Source organism: Anomaloglossus baeobatrachus, chromosome 5, assembly GCF_048569485.1.
Source record: "Anomaloglossus baeobatrachus isolate aAnoBae1 chromosome 5, aAnoBae1.hap1, whole genome shotgun sequence".
In the NCBI taxonomy this organism is placed as follows: domain Eukaryota; kingdom Metazoa; phylum Chordata; class Amphibia; order Anura; family Aromobatidae; genus Anomaloglossus; species Anomaloglossus baeobatrachus.
Window position 1 is genome coordinate 410,056,081 of NC_134357.1, and position 21,150 is coordinate 410,077,230.

General features: G+C 47.9%; 1 protein-coding gene across 1 annotated transcript in view; it reads left to right on the plus strand.

Moving 5' to 3' along the window:
• Window positions 1–5,067: 5,067 nt before the first annotated feature.
• Window positions 5,068–21,150, plus strand: part of SPOP (speckle type BTB/POZ protein) — a 49,724-nt gene continuing 33,641 nt past the window's right edge. Inside the window, exons 1-7 of the mRNA XM_075347717.1 lie at window positions 5,068–5,429; window positions 5,934–6,021; window positions 7,378–7,508; window positions 7,611–7,732; window positions 10,474–10,625; window positions 10,710–10,837; window positions 18,528–18,705. Of these exons, the coding sequence (XP_075203832.1) occupies window positions 7,431–7,508; window positions 7,611–7,732; window positions 10,474–10,625; window positions 10,710–10,837; window positions 18,528–18,705 (658 nt within the window). The 5' untranslated portion in view covers window positions 5,068–5,429; window positions 5,934–6,021; window positions 7,378–7,430. The remainder of the gene's footprint in view (window positions 5,430–5,933; window positions 6,022–7,377; window positions 7,509–7,610; window positions 7,733–10,473; window positions 10,626–10,709; window positions 10,838–18,527; window positions 18,706–21,150) is intronic.

Genomic DNA, 21,150 nt, shown 5'->3' on the forward strand with positions numbered 1-21,150 from the left:
ACGTCTCTCGTCCTCTATTAGAGGAGCCTGAGCTGATTCTCCATTAGACGTCTCTCGTCCCCTATTAGAGGAGCTGATTCTCCATTACAGACGTCTCTCGTCCCCTATTAGAGGTGCCTGAGCTGATTCTCCATTACAGACGTCTCTTGTCCTCTATTAGAAGTGCCCTAGCTGATTCTCCATTACAGACGTCTCTCGTCCTCTATTGGACGTGCGTGAGCTGATTCTCCATTACAGACGTTTCTCATCGTCTATTGGGGGTGCCTGAGCTGATTCTCCATTACAGATGTCTCTCGTCCTCTATTAGAGGTGCCTGAGCTGATTCTCCATTACAGACGTCTCTCGTCCTGTATTAGAGGAGCCTGAGCTGATTCTCCATTACAGATGTCTTTCGTCCTCTATTAGAGGTGCCTGAGCTGATTCTCCATTACAGATGTCTCTCGTCCTCTATTAGAGGTGCCTGAGCTCATTCTCCATTACACATGTCTCTCGTCCTCCATTAGAGGTGCCTGAGCTGATTCTCCATTACAGATGTCTCTCGTCCTCTATTAGAGGTGCCTGAGCTGGTTCTCCATTACAGATGTCTCTCGTCCTCTATTAGAGGAGCCTGAGCTGATTCTCCATTACAGATGAGAGAAAATGGCTAGAAGGTTGGAGGAGTGTTTAAACTAGGAATGGGGGGCGAGGGTATTCACTTTATAGAAGGGGAATGTAGTGCAGATAGTGACCAGGGCACAAGTAATGAAATTGGGGGTGGTACGGGGGGGAAGGGTTAGGACAGTTAATACAGTAAGCAGGAATACAGGTACAGAGTCATACGTAACGTGCATGTACACTAATGCCCGAAGCCTCACAAATAAGGAGGAGGAATTAGAATTAATATTGTTGGAAGAAAATTATGATATAGTGGGGATATCAGAGACATGGCTGGATGAGAGCTATGGCTGGGCTGTTAATTTACAGGGTTATAGCCTATTCAGGAATGACCGTACAAATAAGCGAGGGGGAGGTGTGTGTCTATATGTAAAATCATCCTTAAAACCCATCCTGCGTGACAACATATGTGAGGGTACTGAGAATGTAGAGTCCCTATGGGTGGAGATAAGGGGGGGAGAATGAATAATAAAATACTGATAGGGGTGTGTTATAAGACGCCGAATATTATGGAAGAGGTAGAGAATCTCCTCATAAAGCAAATTGATAAAGCAGCGAGTCTCGGAGAGGTAATTATTATGGGGGACTTTAACTATCCTGATATAAATTGGGGAACAGAAACTTGCAGTTCCAGCAAAGGAAATAGATTTTTGATAACAATGAAAGATAATTACCTTTCACAAATGGTACAGGACCCCACAAGAGGGGGAGCACTACTAGACCTTGTACTAACCAATAGGCCAGACCGCATATCAAATATACAAGTTGGGGGTTACTTGGGGAATAGTGATCACAAAATAATAAGTTTTCATGTATTCTTTAGTAAGATGTCTAGTAGAGGGGCTACAAGGACACTAAACTTCAGGAAAGCAAATTTTAAACGGTTGAGAGATGATCTTAGTGCAATAAACTGGGATGATGTACTAAGTAATAAAAGTACACAAAGCAAATGGGAGACTTTTATGAGCATCCTGAATAGGGCTTGTGCAGAAAATATACCCTATGGGAACAAACATGCTAGAAATAGGAGGAAACCCCTATGGCTAAATAGAGCTGTAAGGGAAGCAATAAAAGAAAAACAGAAAGCCTTAAAAGAATTAAATAGGGTAGGTAGTGATGAGGCATTATATAATTATAGAAAATTAAATAAAATATGTAAAAAGCAAATTAAGTTAGCTAAGTTTGAGACAGAGAGACTCATTGCGAGAGAAAGTAAAAATAATCCTAAAATATTCTTTAACTACATAAACAGTAAAAAACTGAAAAGCGATAGTGTTGGCCCCCTTAACAATAGTCTTGGTGAAATGGTGGAAGGGGATGAGGGTAAAGCCAACCTGCTGAATGACAAGAAAATGCCATGGCAGATGACATGACCAGTGATACTATAAATTCACCCTTGAATATTACCTGCTTAACCCAGCAGGAGGTACGCCGCCGCCTCGAAATCACTAAGGTTGACAAATCTCCGGGCCCGGATGGCATACACCCCAGAGTACTACAGGAATTGAGTTCTGTGATAGATAGACCATTATTTTTAATCTTCTCAGATTCCTTAATAACAGGGTCGGTACCGCAGGACTGGCGCATAGCAAATGTGGTGCTAATATTCAAAAAGGGGACAAAAACTGAGCCGGGAAATTATAGGCCGGTAAGTTTAACCTCTACGGTTGGTAAAATCCTTGAGGGTTTCTTGAGAGATGCTATACTGGAGTATCTCAAGAAAAATAACCTTATGACAGAGTATCAACATGGGTTTATGAGGGATCGATCCTGTCAAACTAATTTGATCAGCTTCTATGAAGAGGTAAGTTCAAGCCTGGACCAGGGAAATGCAGTGGATGTTGTGTATATGGACTTTTCAAAAGCTTTTGATACGGTGCCACACAAAAGGTTGGTACATAAAATGAGAATAATGGGGATAGGGGAAAATATGTGTAACTGGGTTAAAAACTGGCTCAGTGATAGGAAACAAAGGGTGGTTATTAATGGTACGTACTCGGACTGGGTCTCAGTTCATAGTGGGGTACCACAGGGGTCAGTATTGGGCCCGCTTCTTTTCAACATATTTATAAATGACCTTGTTGGGGGCATGCGGAGTAGAATTTCAATATTTGCAGATGATACTAAACTCTGCAGGGTAATCAATACAGAGGAGGATAATTTTATATTACAGGGAGATTTATGTAAATTGGAGGATTGGGCTGAGAAGTGGCAATTGAAGTTTAATGTAGATAAATGTAAGGTCATGCACTTGGGTAGAGGAAATAACATTTATGATTATGTACTTAATTGTAGAACACTGGGTAAAACAGACACAGAAAAAGACTTGGGTGTATGGGTGGATGGTAAACTTCACTTTAGTGGACAGTGTCAGGCAACTGCTGCCAGGGCTAATAAAATAATGGGATGTATTAAAAGAGGTATAAGTGTTCATGAAAAAAATATACTTCTACCTCTGTACAAGTCACTAGTGCGACCGCACATAGAATACTGTGTACAATTCTGGTCACCGATATATAAGAAGGACATAGCTGAACTGGAGAGGGTGCAGAGAAGAGCCACCAAGATTATTAGAGGAATGGGTGGGCTGCAATACCAAGACAGGTTATTAAACTTGGGGTTATTTAGTCTTGAAAAACGAAGGCTTAGGGGGGATCTAATCACAATGTATAAACATATGAGGGGACAGTACAGAGACCTTACCAAAGATCTCTTTACACCTAGGCCTGCGACTGGAACACGGGGGCATCCGCTACGTCTTGAGGAAAGAAGGTTTAATCATAATCACAGACGAGGATTCTTTACTGTACGAGCAGTGAGACTATGCAACTCTCTGCCGCATGATGTTGTAATGAGTGATTCACTACCAACATTTAAGCAGAGCCTGGATGCCTTTCTTGAAAAATATAATATTGCCAGTTATGTATATTAGATTTTATGACAGGGTGTTGATCCAGGGAACTAGTCTGATTGCCGGATGTGGAGTCAGGAAGGAAATTTTTTCCCCATTGGAACTTGTTTGCCACATTGGGGGTTTTTTGCCTTCCTCTGGATCAACATGTTAGGCTACGGGTTGAACTAGATGGACTTAGAGTCTCCCTTCAACCTTAAAAACTATGATACTATGATACTATGATACTGTAAGGGGTGGGCAGACCCCTTACAAAGAAGCCCGCAATGTTGATGTTGTTTAATAAAAATGTTTTTATTGTTAATGCACTGTTTTAGTGGGTTCCCCTAGTGGCCGGGTGGGACGGCTGTCTCACAGAAACAAGTGGTAGGGGGAGCCGGCAAGATGAAGATGAAGGGGAGGGAGAGAAAAAGAGGTGGAGGAAAAAGTGGGAGTAAGCAGGCAGTCCGGGACGGGAGAGAAGAAGCAGAGCAGGGGCAGAGTGTGGGAGCTGGATAAAAGGAAAGCCGGAGAGAAAAGGAGTGGGCGGAACCTCAAAGTGCGAAGCGGTACCGGTGTGGGTCCGGTCTGTGGGTAGCCGTAGTGGGAGCCAGGTGAAGAGGATTAGCCGGCACATCCCCACTGGAGGAGACGTCAGGGCAGGCTTTCCCCGCCAGCTAAAGGAAGTGTGAAGTGTCATCTAACTGCCGGTTGTGTGAAGAACTGTGTAATAAAGAATGCCTTTTGTTTGCACCGAATCATGCCTGGAAAGTGTTTGTACGTCGGACGACATCTGCACCACCACAATCTGCCCCACCAAGACATCTCCTGTCCCGATAGTGACGGTGGAGCCAGGGGTAAGCCTAGCAGAGGGGGCCACGACTACAATCCCCGAGGCACCCCTGGCACCCCGTTACTATACTATGATACTAGATGTCTCTCGTCCTCTATTAGAGGAGCCTGAGCTGATTCTCCATTACAGATGTCTCTTCCCTTATTAGAGCAGCTGATTCTCCATTACAGATGTCTCTCGTCCCCTATTAGAGGATTCTCCATAACACGCCGCCTTCCTGCCCTGCTCAGCTCTCCAGCACTGGCTGGCCATGACCACACATCTCTGACTTGTGATGAAGTCACCAGAACGAGTCTGTTACATTGGTAACTTACAGGGGGGGGGCTGAGCAAAGTTGCCGCGCATGCGCAGCTTCCCTTTACAGGGCCCGAATAGGGTGCGCGATGACGTCACCAGGGTTCTACGTCCCGTTTCTATAATATGGGGACTGCAATTATCGCTGTGCGGAGAACCTAACCGCTAACCGGTCGCTCGCGATAACCTGGTTAACAATGATTTTGTACTACAGCTTGGTTATTGGTAGGTACCTCCCCATGCACTTGTAATGCGCATGTGCCATTTACATCTTCGTACGGTATCACGCATGCCCCTTCAGAGTTCTTACTACGCAGGCGCCTTTCCCCTTCATTTTTAGTTTGAACTGCGCTTGCGTAGCGTCTACTATTTCCCATATGGAGGAAAGAGCTATGATCATCTGCGCCGGCGCTTTACCGCCTATCGGCTTACGCCTGCGCAGTGCAGCTCTGCAGGGTTTCTCTCTTGCCAGATAGTGAGCATTCCTTGCTCCCCATATGCTGCCACATTATGAGCTGCCCTGCCTGTTGAGGCTCTAGGGGCTGTTGAGCAGTGGTCACTAGGGGGAGCTGCCGGTTTCCGGGGTATTGGTACCTCGTAGCTCGAAGAGGAGTCAATTGGGGCCCCTGGGAACCTGAAGGGGGAGGGGCTACGAACCAGGAACTGACAGCTGCTTAATACATGGAATGAAGACTTCCTGTGGGTGATCAGCAGTGAGATAACACTGTCAGGACAGAGGTAGAGTGGCTGAGTGCTGTGTGTCACTGGTGATCTGCTGTGCCCTGGTGATCTGTGCTGTGTGCGGTATATAGGATGTATACAGGAGCGTGGCCGGTGGATGTGTGACCGAGGACGCCGCCGTGTGCTCCACAAATGACACTTTCCCTTCCTTATTTCATATTTAATCTCACTTTTTTATTCTAATTTCTGTGATGTTTAATCCTCCTTAGATCGGTGTCCGTCCCCTCCCCCGCAGCGCCCCGTCTCCATCATAGATGATTATATGATATGTTGGACTGCGTCCAGCCCACGTGAGCAGTGCGTAAAGCCGCCAGGGTCCCCCGACCATTGGGCCGATGGCAGTGGCGATACAGCCTTTACTGCGGCGCTGATAGGATGCGGTTCTGCGTGCGCTCAGTGCGGTTCTGCGTGTGCTCAGTGCGGTTCTGCGTGCGCTCAGTGCGTGACTTTCACCTCCGCAGTCCCTGAGACTTATGAATTCTGCTTTTTATTTCTCTTTAGGTTACTGACATCAACAATTTGGGTTGGAATTTAATCGTCAGCAATTGCTTATTCGGCGACTGCTCTGCGTTTTCTACGGTACTGAAAGGTGAGTTAAAGGGGTTGTCCAGCAGCTTTGCCTCCGGAGGCGAGAGACACCGGCAACATTATGCCAGGTCTTCTGCGCGGGCAGCAGGTATCATGCACATGTCCTATTTTAATTACTAGGGCAGGAGGGTGATACCTGTCTGGACGTCCACAAGACCTGATGACAACCGGTAGGTGACATCATGTCCGCCTCGTCTCCTTTGTTGGCGGTGGGAGGGAATGGATAATCCTGCCCAATGTAAGGTGGACGGGGGCTCAACACTTCAGGTTCTGATTCCCCTAATGATACCTTGAATAGAGGATCTGTGGTTGAGCTCTGCACCGCTTTTGGTTCCTGATTGCTTCACGTGGACAGTTAGAATACTATTTCTGTATCTGGAGGCAATCGGGGCCAGCAATATCACGGCTACAGATGACTATTCATTAGAATACAACAGAAGCAAGAGACTAGTCTCACATGGCCTGCCCGTCACTGGCCACACGCTCCTCCCAATATAGTGAGCACAGCTGGACTGCCCCTTTAAGAAAGTCCATCAAGTGTAATGCACTTTATTTGTCTTTACCTCTCCTGTGAGAAGATGACTGAAGATGACAATCCTCTGCCAAACATAACAACCCCTCCATCAATGGTGGTCACCTCTCCAGAGAAAACCCTATGGCTGGGGTCCTATATACCTTCATTACATTTCAGAGACGTTAGGCTACACATTGCATTTCCACATCTGGTGCTGAAAATCGCACATGTCCACAATGGCCGCCTTGGCTGCTCTCCCTCCTGGCGTGCAATGTGGAAATAAGAGGTGCAGTACAACCCTGTTTGGCCCTGTGCCCACGGGAGCTCGCACTTGCGGATTTTGCCACGGAAAACGTGCAGATTTATCTGGATTTTCTAGATAAATCCGCAGGTTTTAGCAAGTACAGACGCTCCCCATGTTATCCTATGGGATATGGGGAGTGTCTGTGTCCATGCTGCGGTATGTGCGGCTGCGGAATATGCTGTGGATGTGCCGCACGTAACTGCATGTCAATTATTCCTGCGGAAATCCCGGCCCTCCACTATGGAGATAGAGGCCGGGACGTCCGCAGGTAAGCCGCATGAATGTCCGCAGGTTTACCGCAGATATTTCGCTAGCATCCCGCAGCTATGGATAGCTGCAGATTCCGGGGAGCTGCTGCGGGAAACCTGCGGCCGTACCTGCGGATATATCCTCAGGTGCGAGCTACCGTGGGCACATAGACTTAATATCTCTGGATTAATGGTAGAATATCCGCCATATTGTGTGCTACATTTCATGTATGTAGAAAACTGATATGTGGCCAGATGTATGAGCCCTAAAGATTGTTTGTCTCTTATCAGGAGAAGGCCCTTTGGGCTCCTTCCTCCGCTTCACAAACGCTTCCAAGCTGGCGATGTCGCGAGTTCCAAGTCCCCCTCCCCCGGCTGAGATGTCCAGTGGTCCCGTGGCTGAAAGCTGGTGTTATACTCAGGTGAGTTACCCTGTTCTACCGACCATATAACAGAAAGCGGCTCAGACTACGGATCCACACATCCTACAGATTGTAATTGTTCTCTTGTATTTCCCACCACAGATAAAAGTTGTGAAGTTTTCATACATGTGGACAATCAATAATTTCAGCTTCTGCCGGGAGGAGATGGGCGAGGTGATAAAAAGCTCCACGTTCTCATCCGGAGCCAATGATAAACTAAAATGGTAAGAGCACGGCCTTTTTACAACCTTAAGGATTCTGCAGTGACAAACAACTAGGAATGACAATACCCCAAATTATGTTTTAAATGGCCACCAGCACGTGGCTCAGTGGTTACTTTGCAGTTCTGCGGTCAAACCCCCAAGGATAACATCTGCAAGGAGTTTGCATGTTCTCCCGTGTTTGCGTGGGTTTCCTCCGAGTTCTCCCATTTCCTCCCACACTCCAAAGACGTACTGATAGGGAATTTAGATTGTGAGCCCCAATGGGGACAGTGGTGTGTGTAAATTTGGTGTTTAATATGATTGGAATATAAGTGAGCGTAATAAAAATGTATCAGTATGTTTCCCCTCACAAAGTGGGAAAAAAAGGACGGTGCCTTAGTATTTACATAAGTAACATTCAAGGTACTCATGTTGTCTTGTGGCTTCCGTGACAGTAGGCAATGCATCTTAGTCTTGGCGTGCCCTTGCCATCAGGAGGGGCACAATGGCTGTCAGACTCACACCTCTGCTCCCGGCTGTGTCCTATGAATCCCACAACTGACAGCATTGAAAGTCGGGGACGGACTGAGATGCTGTTTGGTGGGAATACCAATGATGCATTTGAGGGCCATGCCTACAAGTTGAACCTGTCAGGTCCCATATGCCTTGTAACCTACAAGCATGGTGATGTGTGGCCTAGAAACCTTTCCTACCCATCCCAGTGTTGTAATATGGTGTAAAATGAATTTATAAAAATACATTTTATAACTAACGTGTTCCCTCTGTAAATGAGCAGAGGGACTAGTCCCCCTGGGTGTCGCATCGCCCCGGCTAGTTTGCCCTTTTCCGTGGTATCATGCTCCTGTGGTTGTGACACCATGGATTTACATGAGTGACGTCACCATCAGCTCCTGGAATCTAGCACGAGCGTGCTTCTCCTTCGCGCAGCCTTAGCCAGGTGTATGCTGTTTGCCTTCACAAGCACACTGCACATGATCCTGAAGGCTCATGTGCCTCCGACCAAGCGCAGAGCGCGTCTAAAGCTGGCAAGCAAACACCAGGCTAAGAAGGCTGCGCGAATGAGAAGCGCGAATGAGAAGTGCGCATGCGCGGGATTTCCAGGAGCTGACGGTGCTCATGTAAATATGTAAATCCACAGAAAGAGGGCAAACTAGACGGGGCGAAGCGATGCCCTGGGGACTATTTCCTCTGCTCATTTACATAGGGAACACGTAAGTTTATAAAATGTTTTGTTTTTTTTTTATGAATTAATTTTACACAATATTACAACACATGGATGGGTAGGAAGGTGTATGCTTGTAGGTTACAAGGCATACGGGACCTGACAGGTTCCCTTTAATTATTAGGCCTAAGACACGGCATGAAATTCGGTGCGAGTGGAGTGCAATTAAAAAATCGCATTCCACTCGGACCAATATTAGCCTGTGTGTCAGCGCACATGAGCGATCGTTTTCTCGGTCCGATTAGGGCTCAGAAAATAATCGCAGCATGCTGCGACTGTAATGCGAGACCCTTTCTCTCGCACCCATTCAAGTCTATGGTGCGAGAGAAAAATCGCACTGTACAGTACACCGGTGTACCACAAGTGCAGTGCGAGAATGGCAATAGCCGGCTACGGAGGAGAGAGGGAGATAAATCCCGCCCTCCCCTCCGCAGAGTTGGCCCGCCCCCGCAGCTGAGGTCCGCTCGCACAGTCTGATCTCAGTCGCAGGGACCCTCGCATAGCACTCGGCTGTGCTGTACTGCCAGCAAGGGCTGAGTGTCATGCGAGGGGATCGCAGTAATCCCCGTGTGGCCCCGGCCTTAGTCACAAAATCTTGAATACTATATATGCATTCTTCTACAGCAAACCCTTCTAATGTTTTTACACCTTTCATTGCCTTTGTAATTACATTACAAGCAAATCTGTGGTGGTCCAGGTCCTGAGACCCCCACCTATTACTGAAACCCCCCCTCCCTAGAGAAGTACACAGCTTAGTGGGAGTTAGCCTATGCTCCCTATTGAATCTGTACTCCAGGGTGTGAGCACAATTGGGCAGGAGCTGGTCCCTGCCATCTACTAAGCTGTGCCCCTCTGGTGGGGTTATTCAGCAATCGGGGGGTGGTCTCAGGACCTGGACCAACACCTAACTGCTTGTAATGATAAAGCCAATAAAAAGGTAAAAACTTTCCAAATGCTTAGTTACCCTTTAAAATGATGTACTCATTTATACGTTCCAAAGAAAACAGCATACAGCTGGAGGGCAAGAGAAAATTGAGAAATTGTTCTGCTCTTCTAGGCTGAAATTGTTCAGTCTTTAGGGGAGTAAAGGGATCGTCTGGAATTGAACACACTATTCAAGTGGGATTATTGGGAATTTGATGGGGCTATCCCCACGATCATGAGTATCCATGTGTGATTACTGGGGTTGACCCAGGGCACACACTCGATCACCAGTATCCATGTGTGATTACTGGGGTTTGGACTTGGGGGGGACCCCCACAATCATCGGTATCCATGTGTGATTACTGGGGGTTGGACCTGGGGTCCCCACTAACCAGTATCTATGTGTGATTACTGGGGGTTAATAAAGTTTATTTTTGTAGCGCCATCATATTTCGCAGCGGTTTACAATCAGGGGTTCCATGTGTGATTACTAGAACCCGCCATTATCACCAGGATGACATGTCGCTTGTATAAACTTAGATTACCTCTTGATGTTCCCTGGAGCATTTTAATGCATTGTCCCCTTTATTTGCAGGTGCCTACGAGTCAATCCTAAAGGTTTGGATGAAGAGAGTAAGGACTATTTATCGCTCTATCTGCTCCTAGTCAGTTGTCCAAAGAGCGAGGTCCGCGCCAAATTTAAATTTTCCATCCTCAATGCCAAAGGGGAAGAGACCAAGGCAATGGGTATGTGGCACATATGTTCCTCTCCGTGTTCTCCTTGTCGTTCTCCCCGGGCCCTGATGTCACCATGCGTGTGTTCTCTTCCAGAGAGCCAGCGGGCATACCGCTTTGTCCAGGGCAAGGATTGGGGCTTTAAGAAGTTTATTCGTAGGGATTTCTTGCTTGACGAGGCCAATGGATTGCTCCCTGATGACAAGTTGACTCTATTTTGTGAGGTATGGAATTGTGTTATACACGGACCCTTGATTGGAGACTGCTTTCGGGTAAAATGGAGTGAAGGCTTCTTACAGTGGGAACTCCTCAAGTAATTCTTCAATGTTTTTCCAGTGGCACTGCAGGGGAATCCATCTACAGCTTCCCCTACAGACTACAGCTTGGGGGTCTCACATCAGGACCACCTAATATGTGCATACTGTCAGGACACTTGTCTAACAAGGGATTGGCAGAAGTAGAAAAACCATTCTATGGATTTAATTTTATGCAAATATTATTTAACCCCTTCACCACCCGGCAATTTTTCGTTTTTGTTTTTTTCTCTACTTCTTCCAAGAGCCATGACTCAAATTTTTCCGTCAATATAGCTATACGAGGGCTTGTTTTTTGAACAAGTTGTACTTTTGAATGATACCATTCATTCTACCCCATATTGTACTGGAAAAGGGGGAAAAAAAATCCAGGTGCGGTGAAATTGCAAAAAAACATGCAATTCCACAATTTTTGGTTTTTACCACGTCCACTATATGGTAAAAGTGACCTGGCAATGTAACATGGATAGGTTTGTTTTTTGTTTTTTGTTTTTTGTTTTTTGTTTTTTTTTTTATTTTAAGTGGTGAAAAAAAAAATGAAAAATTTGTCAAATAATAGAATTTGTGCTTTTGTCGCCATTTTCCAAGACCCGTAGCATTCTCATTTTCTTTTTCGCTCCTAATTGGGAGACCCAGACAGTGGGTGTATAGCTACTGCCCTCTGGAGGCCGCACAAAGAACTACACTTAAAAGTGTAAGGCCCCTCCCCTTCTGGCTATACACCCTCCCGTAGGAGTACAGATTCCTCAGTTTTAGCTTTGTGCGCAGGAGGTCAGACACGCACGCATAGCTCCATTGTTTTTAGTCAGCAGTAGCTGCTGACTATATCGGATGGAAGAAAAGAGGACACATATAGTGTCCCCAGCATGCTCCCTTCTCACCCCACTGTATGTCGGAGGTGTTTGTAAGGTTGAGGTACCCATTGCGGGTACGGCGGCAGGAGCCCACATGCTGATTCCTTCCCCATCCCTTTTTACAGGGCTCTGGGTGAAGTGGGATTTACCGGTCTCCAGGCACTGAGACCGTGCTCCATCTACAGCCCCTGGAGAAGATGCTGGATGGAGCGGAGTACATCAGGGACATGGCCCTGCATCCTCAAGGTACTCTGTGTCCCCGTGCAGGCGCTCACACCGCAGCTTGCTGGGTGTTGTAGTGCGCCGGGGGACATCAGCGCTACGGCGCTTGTGCCAGGCCTCATTCAGCTTCGCTGAAGCAGGCACACTAGCGGGAAACGGTCGCGCCGGCCGCTGGGACTGCGGCGCGGCTGGCACTTGTGGTGCGCCGGGGACTTCAGCGCGGCCCGCGCTTTTACGGCGGCCGCGCTGATAACTGTCTGGGTTGGAAAAAGGTTTGTCGCTTAGCTCTCTTAAGGGTCAAGTCTCCGCGCTATCCGTATTCTTTCAGAAGCGCTTGGCACAGCTTTCTAAAGTACGCACGTTTCTCCAAGGAGTTTGTCATCATCCCAGGCGTGGAAAACTGGGAAGCAGACTTTCTCAGTCGCCAGGGCATGGACGCAGGAGAATGGTCACTTCACCCGGACGTGTTTCAGCAGATCTGTTGCCGCTGGGGGACGCCGGACGTCGATCTGATGGCGTCACGGCACAACAACAAGGTCCCAGTTTTCATTGGACCTGGTGAGAGCACTCAGGATTTACATTTCTCGCACGGCGGCTCTACGCCGTTCGGATGCGCTCTTTGTCCTAGTCGCTGGTCAGCATAAGGGATCGCAAGCTTCCAAATCCACCCTGGCGCGGTGGATCAAGGAACCAATTCTTCACACATACCGTTCTGCTGGGCTTCCGATTCCATCTGGACTGAAGGCCCATTCTACCAGAGCCGTGGGTGCGTCCTGGGCATTACGGCATCAGGCTACGGCTCAGCAAGTGTGCCAGGCGGCTACCTGGTCGAGTCTGCACACGTTTACCAAACACTATCAAGTGCATACCTACGCTTCGGCAGATGCCAGCCTAGGTAGACGGGTCCTTCAGGCGGCGGTGGCCCACCTGTAGGAAGAGGCTGTCTGACAGCCCGTTCATGTGGTATCTTTTTACCCACCCAGGGACTGCTTTTGGACGTCCCACTGTCTGGGTCTCCCAATTAGGAGCGAAAAAGAAGAAGGGAATTTTGTTTACTTACCGTAAATTTCTTTTCTTCTAGCTCCAATTGGGAGACCCAGCACCCGCCCTATTTGTTCTTAGGGTTTCGTTTTTTCGGGTGCACATGTTGTTCATGTTGTTTCTTAAGTTCTCCGATCGTGTTATCGGATTGAATTTGTTTTTGAAACTGTTATTGGCTTTCCTCCTTCTTGCTTTGGTACTAAAACTGAGGAATCTGTACTCCTACGGGAGGGTGTATAGCCAGAAGGGGAGGGGCCTTACACTTTTAAGTGTAGTTCTTTGTGCGGCCTCCAGAGGGCAGTAGCTATACACCCACTGTCTGGGTCTCCCAATTGGAGCTAGAAGAAAAGGAATTTACGGTAAGTAAACAAAATTCCCTTCTTTTGAGAACTGGGGTTCAGTGTCGGCTTATTTTTTGTGTCTTCAGCTGATGGTTTTTATTTATTTTTGTGTAGATGTGATGTTTTGATCGCCTCTTATTACATTTTATTGTAATGTTGCGGCGACCCAAAAAATGTAATTTTGGAATTTTTTGTTTATTAATTTTTTTCTTCTCATTACACCCTTTTAATGAGATTAATATTTTGATAGATCAGGCACACCAAATGCGTGTGTGAGATATAGATATATGTATATTATAGTGTGTGTGTAAAATATATATATATATATATATATTATACCGTATATACTGGCGTATAAGACGACTTTTTACCCCCTTAAAATAATGGCTACAGTGGGGGGTCGTCTTATACGCCGGATATACGGGGGGGGGGTGTGTGTGTGTGTGTATATATATATGTACACTGCAGCGTCCAGGGGAGGTGGGGGCAGCAGCTCTGGAGCACAGGGGAACGCTGCGGGCTGCAGCCTTTGCACCCGCTCATATAATATGCACAGCCGCTGTCCATCTCCAATGGTGCTGAAATCGCACGCAGTGAGGGGCTGGGGCAGCGGTGCATATTATATGAGCCTGCGTCCCAGTGTGATCGCACATGCCCACCCCTGTGTTAGATTTGGCCCCCAGGCTGCTGCTCATTCTAAAATAAAAAAGCTTTCCTTACCCCTGCAGCGTTTCTCCCCGTGTCCCTGCTTCCACTGTGATCAGGCAGAGAGCTCAGCCTGCTGTGCCGATCACATGACCACACTGAGAACCAGGAAGTGGAAGAACAGAAGCACGGAGGGAGACAGGAGAGAGCTCAGCGCTGGAGGAGATAAGGAAAGAGGGTTTTATTTTACTATGGGCAGCAGCCTAGGGGCCATATCTGACACAGGGGGACTTGTGCGATCTATAGGGGCCATGGGCAGCACTATGGGGGCGATATCTAACACAGGGGGACTTGTGCGATCTATATAGGGGCCATGGGCAGCACTATGGGGGCGATATCTAACACAGGGGGACTTGTGCGATCTATAGGGGCCATGGGCAGCACTATGGGGGCGATATCTAACACAGGGGGACTTGTGCGATCTATAGGGGCCATGGGCAGCAGCATGGGGGCGTTATCTAACACGGGAACGTGTGCAATCCATAGGGGACCATAGGCAGCACAGGGGAATGTGTGCCATCACAAGGGGGCTATATTCAATATAAGGGGGCCATATCCAGATTAAGGGGGCTAATTTTAGGATGGGGGGCTATGAGGGACATATACCCTATATGATTTGTTAGAGGGACACTGGCATTATAAGATGGACCCCATTTAACATAAAAAAAAAAAAATTCTCTTTTCCTTCACCAAATTTGGGGGTGCGTCTTATAATCAGGTGCGTCTTATAAAGCGAAAAATACGGTATATATCATACAGCAGGGGTCGGGAACCTATGACTCGCGAGCCAGATATGGCTCTTTTGATGGCCGTATCTCGCTCGCAGACAGGGCTCCTACCTGTCTATGGGCAAATGCCGGGGCCCTGGAGAGCCGGGGGGGCCCACTCGGCCTCGTCAGTTCTCCTGTCCCTTGGCCGGGGCCCACTCGCCTTTTATAGTTCTGCTGCCCCCGGCCGAGTTCCGGGGACCGCAGTCCTCGGCAGCAATCTGCGGAGCCGTCACTTTAAGGCGCGCAGACATCCTGTTTTGAATTTCATCTGTGGGCGGAGCTACCGCCTTCTCAGTCCCACAGATGAAGGAGGCGAGCTTCTGTCCGGCGCTGTGTGGGCCCCCTCTCCACCGTGACCTAATCGGGTAAATGCCCTCCCCGCCTCCCCATTATGGGCCCCGGTGAGCTGCTTCTAACCCCCCAGATGTATGCCCTGCCAATGCCCCCCCGCCGATGCCGCGGGTGCTGTACCCGCCGAGCCGCGGGTGCAGGCCCCACAGAGCAGCAGAGTTGTGTGTATTTGTCTGTATGTAGCAGAGTTGTATGTGTTTGTCTGTATGTAGCAGAGTTGTATGTGTTTGTCTGCATGTAGCAGAGTTGTGTGTGTTTGTCTGTATGTAGCAGAGTTGTGTGTGTTTGTCTGTATGTAGCAGAGTTGTATGTGTTTGTCTGTATGTAGCAGAGTTGTATGTGTTTGTCTGTATGTAGCAGAGTTGTATGTGTTTGTCTGTTTGTAGCAGAGTTGTGTGTGTTTGTCTGTTTGTAGCAGAGTGTAGTACCATTGTTTCAGTCCAGTTGTGGCTTTATACAGCAGGGAGGAGCATTCCTTGCTGTACTAAGTGAACATTGGAGCGATTGATCTGTCAATGGCCCTTTAAAAACATATTGTACGGCTCTCGCGGAATTAAAATTAACATGTTGCAATCAAAGCAGACTTTTTTTCATTTGGGAGCGGGGTAGTCTTATACAGTGAGTATATCCCAAATTCTATATTTTTAGGGCAGAAGTTGGGGGTCGTCTTATACGCCCAGTCGTCTTATACGCCGGCATATATAATATACTGTATATATAATTTTTTTTCTGTATTTTTAATGGAGCAAGAGAGGGGTGATTTGCTCTGTTGTGTGGTGTGTTTTTTTTTTTTTTTTATATTTTTCTGATCACCTTAGGGGACTTTATGCCTGCACTTTCCGATCGCTTCTGGTTTCTACTGTACAGAGAGAGTCTTCAGCACCGCTTTGTATACTTTATTACATTTTAAGGGGTTTACAATAACAGGGGAGGGGGTAATTGAAGTATTTAAAATGCATTCTTAAAAATATTGTTGAAATAACAAAGAAGGGGAAGAGGAAGGGAAGAAAGGGTAGGCTAAAAGTGGATGGGAAGGGGTATTGGAGGGGAAGTGGGAATGGAAGGAGTTAGGGAATATAAAGGGGGAGGAGAAAGGGAAGGAGGAAGACGTTGAGGTAATTCGTTAAGTTTGAAAGTCAAGCAAGATTATAAACTCATATTCATTTAGCACAGTATATAAACACATTCGGAAATAACATATTACATTTATATTATTTAGATAGTGTCAAGGAACTAATTCAAAACAAGGTTTGGCATGTATTTCTGGGACCAAAGAGACCATCTTATTTTATATCTTTGATAATTTTTTTCTTTTAACGCAATATTATACTCATATAAATTATGAGCTGAAACCCTGTCCGTAACTTCTGAAATAGATGGGATTCTTTCTTCTCTCCAGTTGGCTGCTAATAAATTCTTAATAACTAAGAAAATGTGACAGACGATGTATCTATACTTTTTCTCATATTCTTCTAACCCTATAGAAAGAATAACCAATTCTGGAGTAAGCACCGCTTTGTACAGCAGAAGTTCTGATCTCCTGTGAGTGGCAGCGCTCAGCCAACATTCACAGGAACTACGTCATGACAGACACAGGGGTCATCAGCTGACTACCCCCCCCCCCCATCCCTTTTCCCCAGCTGTCATGACAATCCATCGGCAACCCGTGATCACGTTTCTGCCCTGCCGATGGGGGTGGGGAATGGCGTGCTTCCTGCCACCACATGTTTAATCCTGTTAAAGTTTGACTGTGGGATTTAATTAGCTAACAGGAGTGTGTGGATCGGAGATCCACCTGCACGTGTTTGCTGATCAGATCTGCCAACATGTGCGGGCAAACATGCAAGCCCGCATTAAAGGGACAGACGTACCGGTACATCATAGGCCATGAAGGGATTAAAGAGTAACCATCGTGTTATTATTTTTCATAAATCATTAGTACATGTGAAAATAAGAAACTTAGCATGTTTCTCCTCCTGGGCTAATTCGTCAATCTCAAGCTAAATCTGTGTTTAGAGAATACAGATTTTCACTGTACCGAGATACATGACAGTTGGTGCTGTGAATAAGAAAATGTGTGTATATTCAGAAGCTGAAAACTGGTACAGGCCAACTTCTTCTCTCCCTGAAGCTTTGTTATAATGTATCCAGCCTGTACAATCCTCCGCAGCTTTCTCCTGTCCTGATAATTGTCACAATGTATCAGTGTTATATTGGAGCCCAGGCTGGTGAACACACAGATGATTTCCTACACTGGATACAATTGTATTTAAAGGGTCATTCTGAAGATTGTAACTGAATAACTCTATGGGACTGCATGAGGAAGCTGAGAACAGGGCTCCGCTATCTGCCAGTACTGTAGACGATGAATGGAGCGGAGGTCGAGCATGGGCATTCCAGACGGGCCTCTGTAGAGCATGGCTCCCAGTCTCTTAGGATCACTGATCGTCACAGCAATCCGTACATTACCCCCTGTCCTATAGGCATAACCTTTAAAGCAGAATGGTCCGTGTAACACCTTCAGTAGGTGAAGTAGCCAAAACAGCGCAAAAGAAATGTTCTGCTACCTTGAGTGCTGAAAGAAGGCATTGGACTAATAAGGCTGCTTTCACACATCCAGTGTTCACCGTCAGGCACAATCCGGCGCTTTGCAGAAAAAACGGATCCAGTGTCTGCTGCAGCAGTATCCGTTTTTTTCCTTATAAACTTGCATTAGCTCCGGATTGTGCTGCATGGCTTTGCGTTCTATCCGGTTTTCGCCGGATCCGGCAAAATTTGCTTGCCCGGCGGCCGGAAAGACCGCAGAATGAAACTTTTTTTTTGTCCCCAGCTAAAAACTGCACCGGAGCCATCCGGCGTGTTTTACAATGAAAGCCTATGGGCGCCAGATGCCTCTTAATGCGGCATACAACGCATTACAGCGACGGATTTCGTTTTTTTTGCTACTGAGCATGCTCAGTGGCACAACGGATCCGTCCAAAAAACTGAAGGAACTGATGGAAAAAACGAATGCAACTGATCCGTTTTTTTCGTTTGATCCATTGCATCAGTTTTTACACTGGATTGTGCCTGATTTTTTTTTTTTTTTGGGGGGGGGGCAGGGGGGAGGAGGAGGGGGTTTAGTCTCTAGGTATAACAGTAAATGTGCTACTCACTGGCAGCAAGCAGAGATCTTGAATATGGCGGCTCATTGAACCACAAAGCACAGTATATTATACTCTAACGTCTTCGTTATAGGGGGCTTGCACAGCCCTCGTAGGACCCTTTTACACAGGGACGATGGAATGAATGCTCTAATCTGTGTTTTGCCCCCTAGGTCAGCGTGGTTCAGGATTCTGTAAACATTTCTGGCCAGAACACAATGAACATGGTGAAAGTTCCAGAATGTCGTCTGGCCGATGAGCTCGGAGGGCTATGGGAGAACTCTCGCTTCACGGACTGCTGCCTGTGCGTGGCCGGCCAGGAATTTCAGGCGCACAAAGCCATCCTTGCAGGTGGGTTTATTACAGAGCGCTCCTGCGTATAACCTGTCTCCGCCACATGCAGCTTTAAAGGGGGACGCCTCTTAACGGGTGTTTATGATATCACGGACGTTAAGAAACCCTACTTAATTTTCCCTTTCTTTTTCGCTCTATTGGGAGACCCAGACAATTGGGGTGTATAGGCTATGCCTCCGGAGGCCGCACAAAGTACTACACTTAAAAGTGTTAGGCCCCTCCCCTTCTGCCTATACACCCCCCGTGCTCCCACGGGCTGCTCAGTTTTTGCTTTGTGCGAAGGAGGTCAGACACGCACAGCACAGCTCCACAGATTGGTCAGCAGCAGCTGCTGACTATGTCGGATGGAAGAAAAGTGGGCCCATATAGGGCCCCCAGCATGCTCCCTTCTCACCCCACTCTTGTCGGCGGTGTTGTTAAGGTTGAGGTATCCATTGCGGGTATGGAGGCTGGAGCCCACATGCTGCTTTCCTTCCCCATCCCCCTCTGGGCTCTGGGTGAAGTGGGATCTTACCGGTCTCCAGGCACTGAGACCGTGCTCCATCCACAACTCCTGTGGAGCCTGATGGATAGGAGCCGAGTATCGTTCAGGGACATGGCCCTGCATCTTGGAGGTACTCTGTATCCCTGTGGGGACCGCGCACGGCATCACCTCAGCTTTGCTGGGTGTGCTAGTGCACCGGGGACCGCGGCGCTGACCGGGTCTATATGTGCCATTACACACTCAGCGTCGCTGAGTGTGTTTATATGTAAGGGCTACCGCACTAACCGCTGCTGCCATGGGACACTGCGGCGCGGCTGGGACTTGTAGTTCGCCAGCTTCCTTGCGGCCTAGTTTACTTTTCTCCCGCCCTCAGCCCTGACAGGCAGGGGGAAGGGCGGGACGCTGCACGGAGCGAGCAGCTCTGAGGGCTGGAGTATGATTTACATACTCCACCCCCCTCACTGTGCACGGTGTGAGCACCAGTTCGCGCTCTTTCTCGGCCACGCCCACTGCTCCCTCATCTCGTCAGGACGCCGCAGCCATTCCTGTCAGCTCCACCGACGCTGCAGAAGAGGGACAAGTCCTGGGAGACCCAGACACGGTCTCTGGTGGCCTCACAACCGCTTTAGGCGGCTGGTAAGCAGCACCTGTTGGTGCTAGCCCCATGGTGCTGTAGTGTATTGGTACATTATTTGTGTATCATATATACTTTACACTGTATGAGCACAGTGCATTCTGGCTATATACCCTTTTGTGTAACTCAAGGAAAACTATAGCATGGCGCCCACAAAAGGCAGGGGTGCCAAAACACAGGCTTATTATGCTGCCTGCGCCGCTTGTAAGACCCCACTACCGGCAGGTTCCACTGACCCTCATTGTGTGCAGTGTTCGACCCCTGTGCCACTTCTTCAGCCGGAGCCTATGCTAAGAGGGGCCCAGGGGGAGACACCTGTTGACACTGTCCAGGTGACGGGGACTGAGTTTGCTAAACTCTCTGAGACTATGGCTAAGATACTAGAAGCCTTGCAGTCCAGGCCGGTATCTCAGCAACGGGACCCTGTTGAATCGTTGTTCCCGGGCCCCCCTCAGTTGGACCAACAATGTCCTCCCGGGGTATTTCCTACATCCCAGTCTGAGGGTTCTGACTTAGACCCCAGCCCCAGATTGACTAAGCGGGCTCGCTTAGAATTTCCCTCGACATCATATTGTTTAGGGTCTCAGCGGGGGGAATCTTTGGTTGATGATGCGGAGACAGCTGATCAGGATTCTGATCCTGAGAGCGCTCTCAATCTTAATACTCCAGACGGGGACGCCATAGTAAACGATCTTATTGCGTCCATCCATCAGTTGCTGGATATTTCTCCCTCAGCCCCTCCGGCGGAGGAGTCAGCTTCTCAGCAGGAGAAATTTCGTTTCAGGTTTCTCAAGCGGACACAGAGTATGTTTCTAGACCACTCTGATTTCAGAGAGGCAATCCAGAATCACCATGCTTGTCCAGATAAGCGTTTTTCTAAGCGCCTTAAGGATACACGTTATCCTTTCCCCCCGGACGTGGTTAAAGGTTGGACTCAATGTCCCAAAGTGGATCCTCCAATCTCCAGACTGGCGGCTAGATCCATACTTGCAGTGGAAGATGGGGCCTCGCTCAAAGATGCCACTGACAGGCAGATGGAGCTCTGGTTGAAATCCATCTATGAAGCTATCGGAGCTTCTTTTGCCCCAGCATTCGCAGCCGTATGGGCGCTGCAAGCTATCTCAGCAGGTCAAGCGCAAATTGAAGCAGCCACTTGCACGGCCGCGCCACAAGTGGCATCCATTACCACCCAGACCTCGGCAATTGCGTCTTACGCTATTAATGCTGTCCTGGACTCTGTGAGCCGTACGGCGGTGGCGACCGCCAATTCGGTGGTACTCCGCCGGGCTTGTGGCTACGGGAATGGAAGGCAGATTCTGCTTCC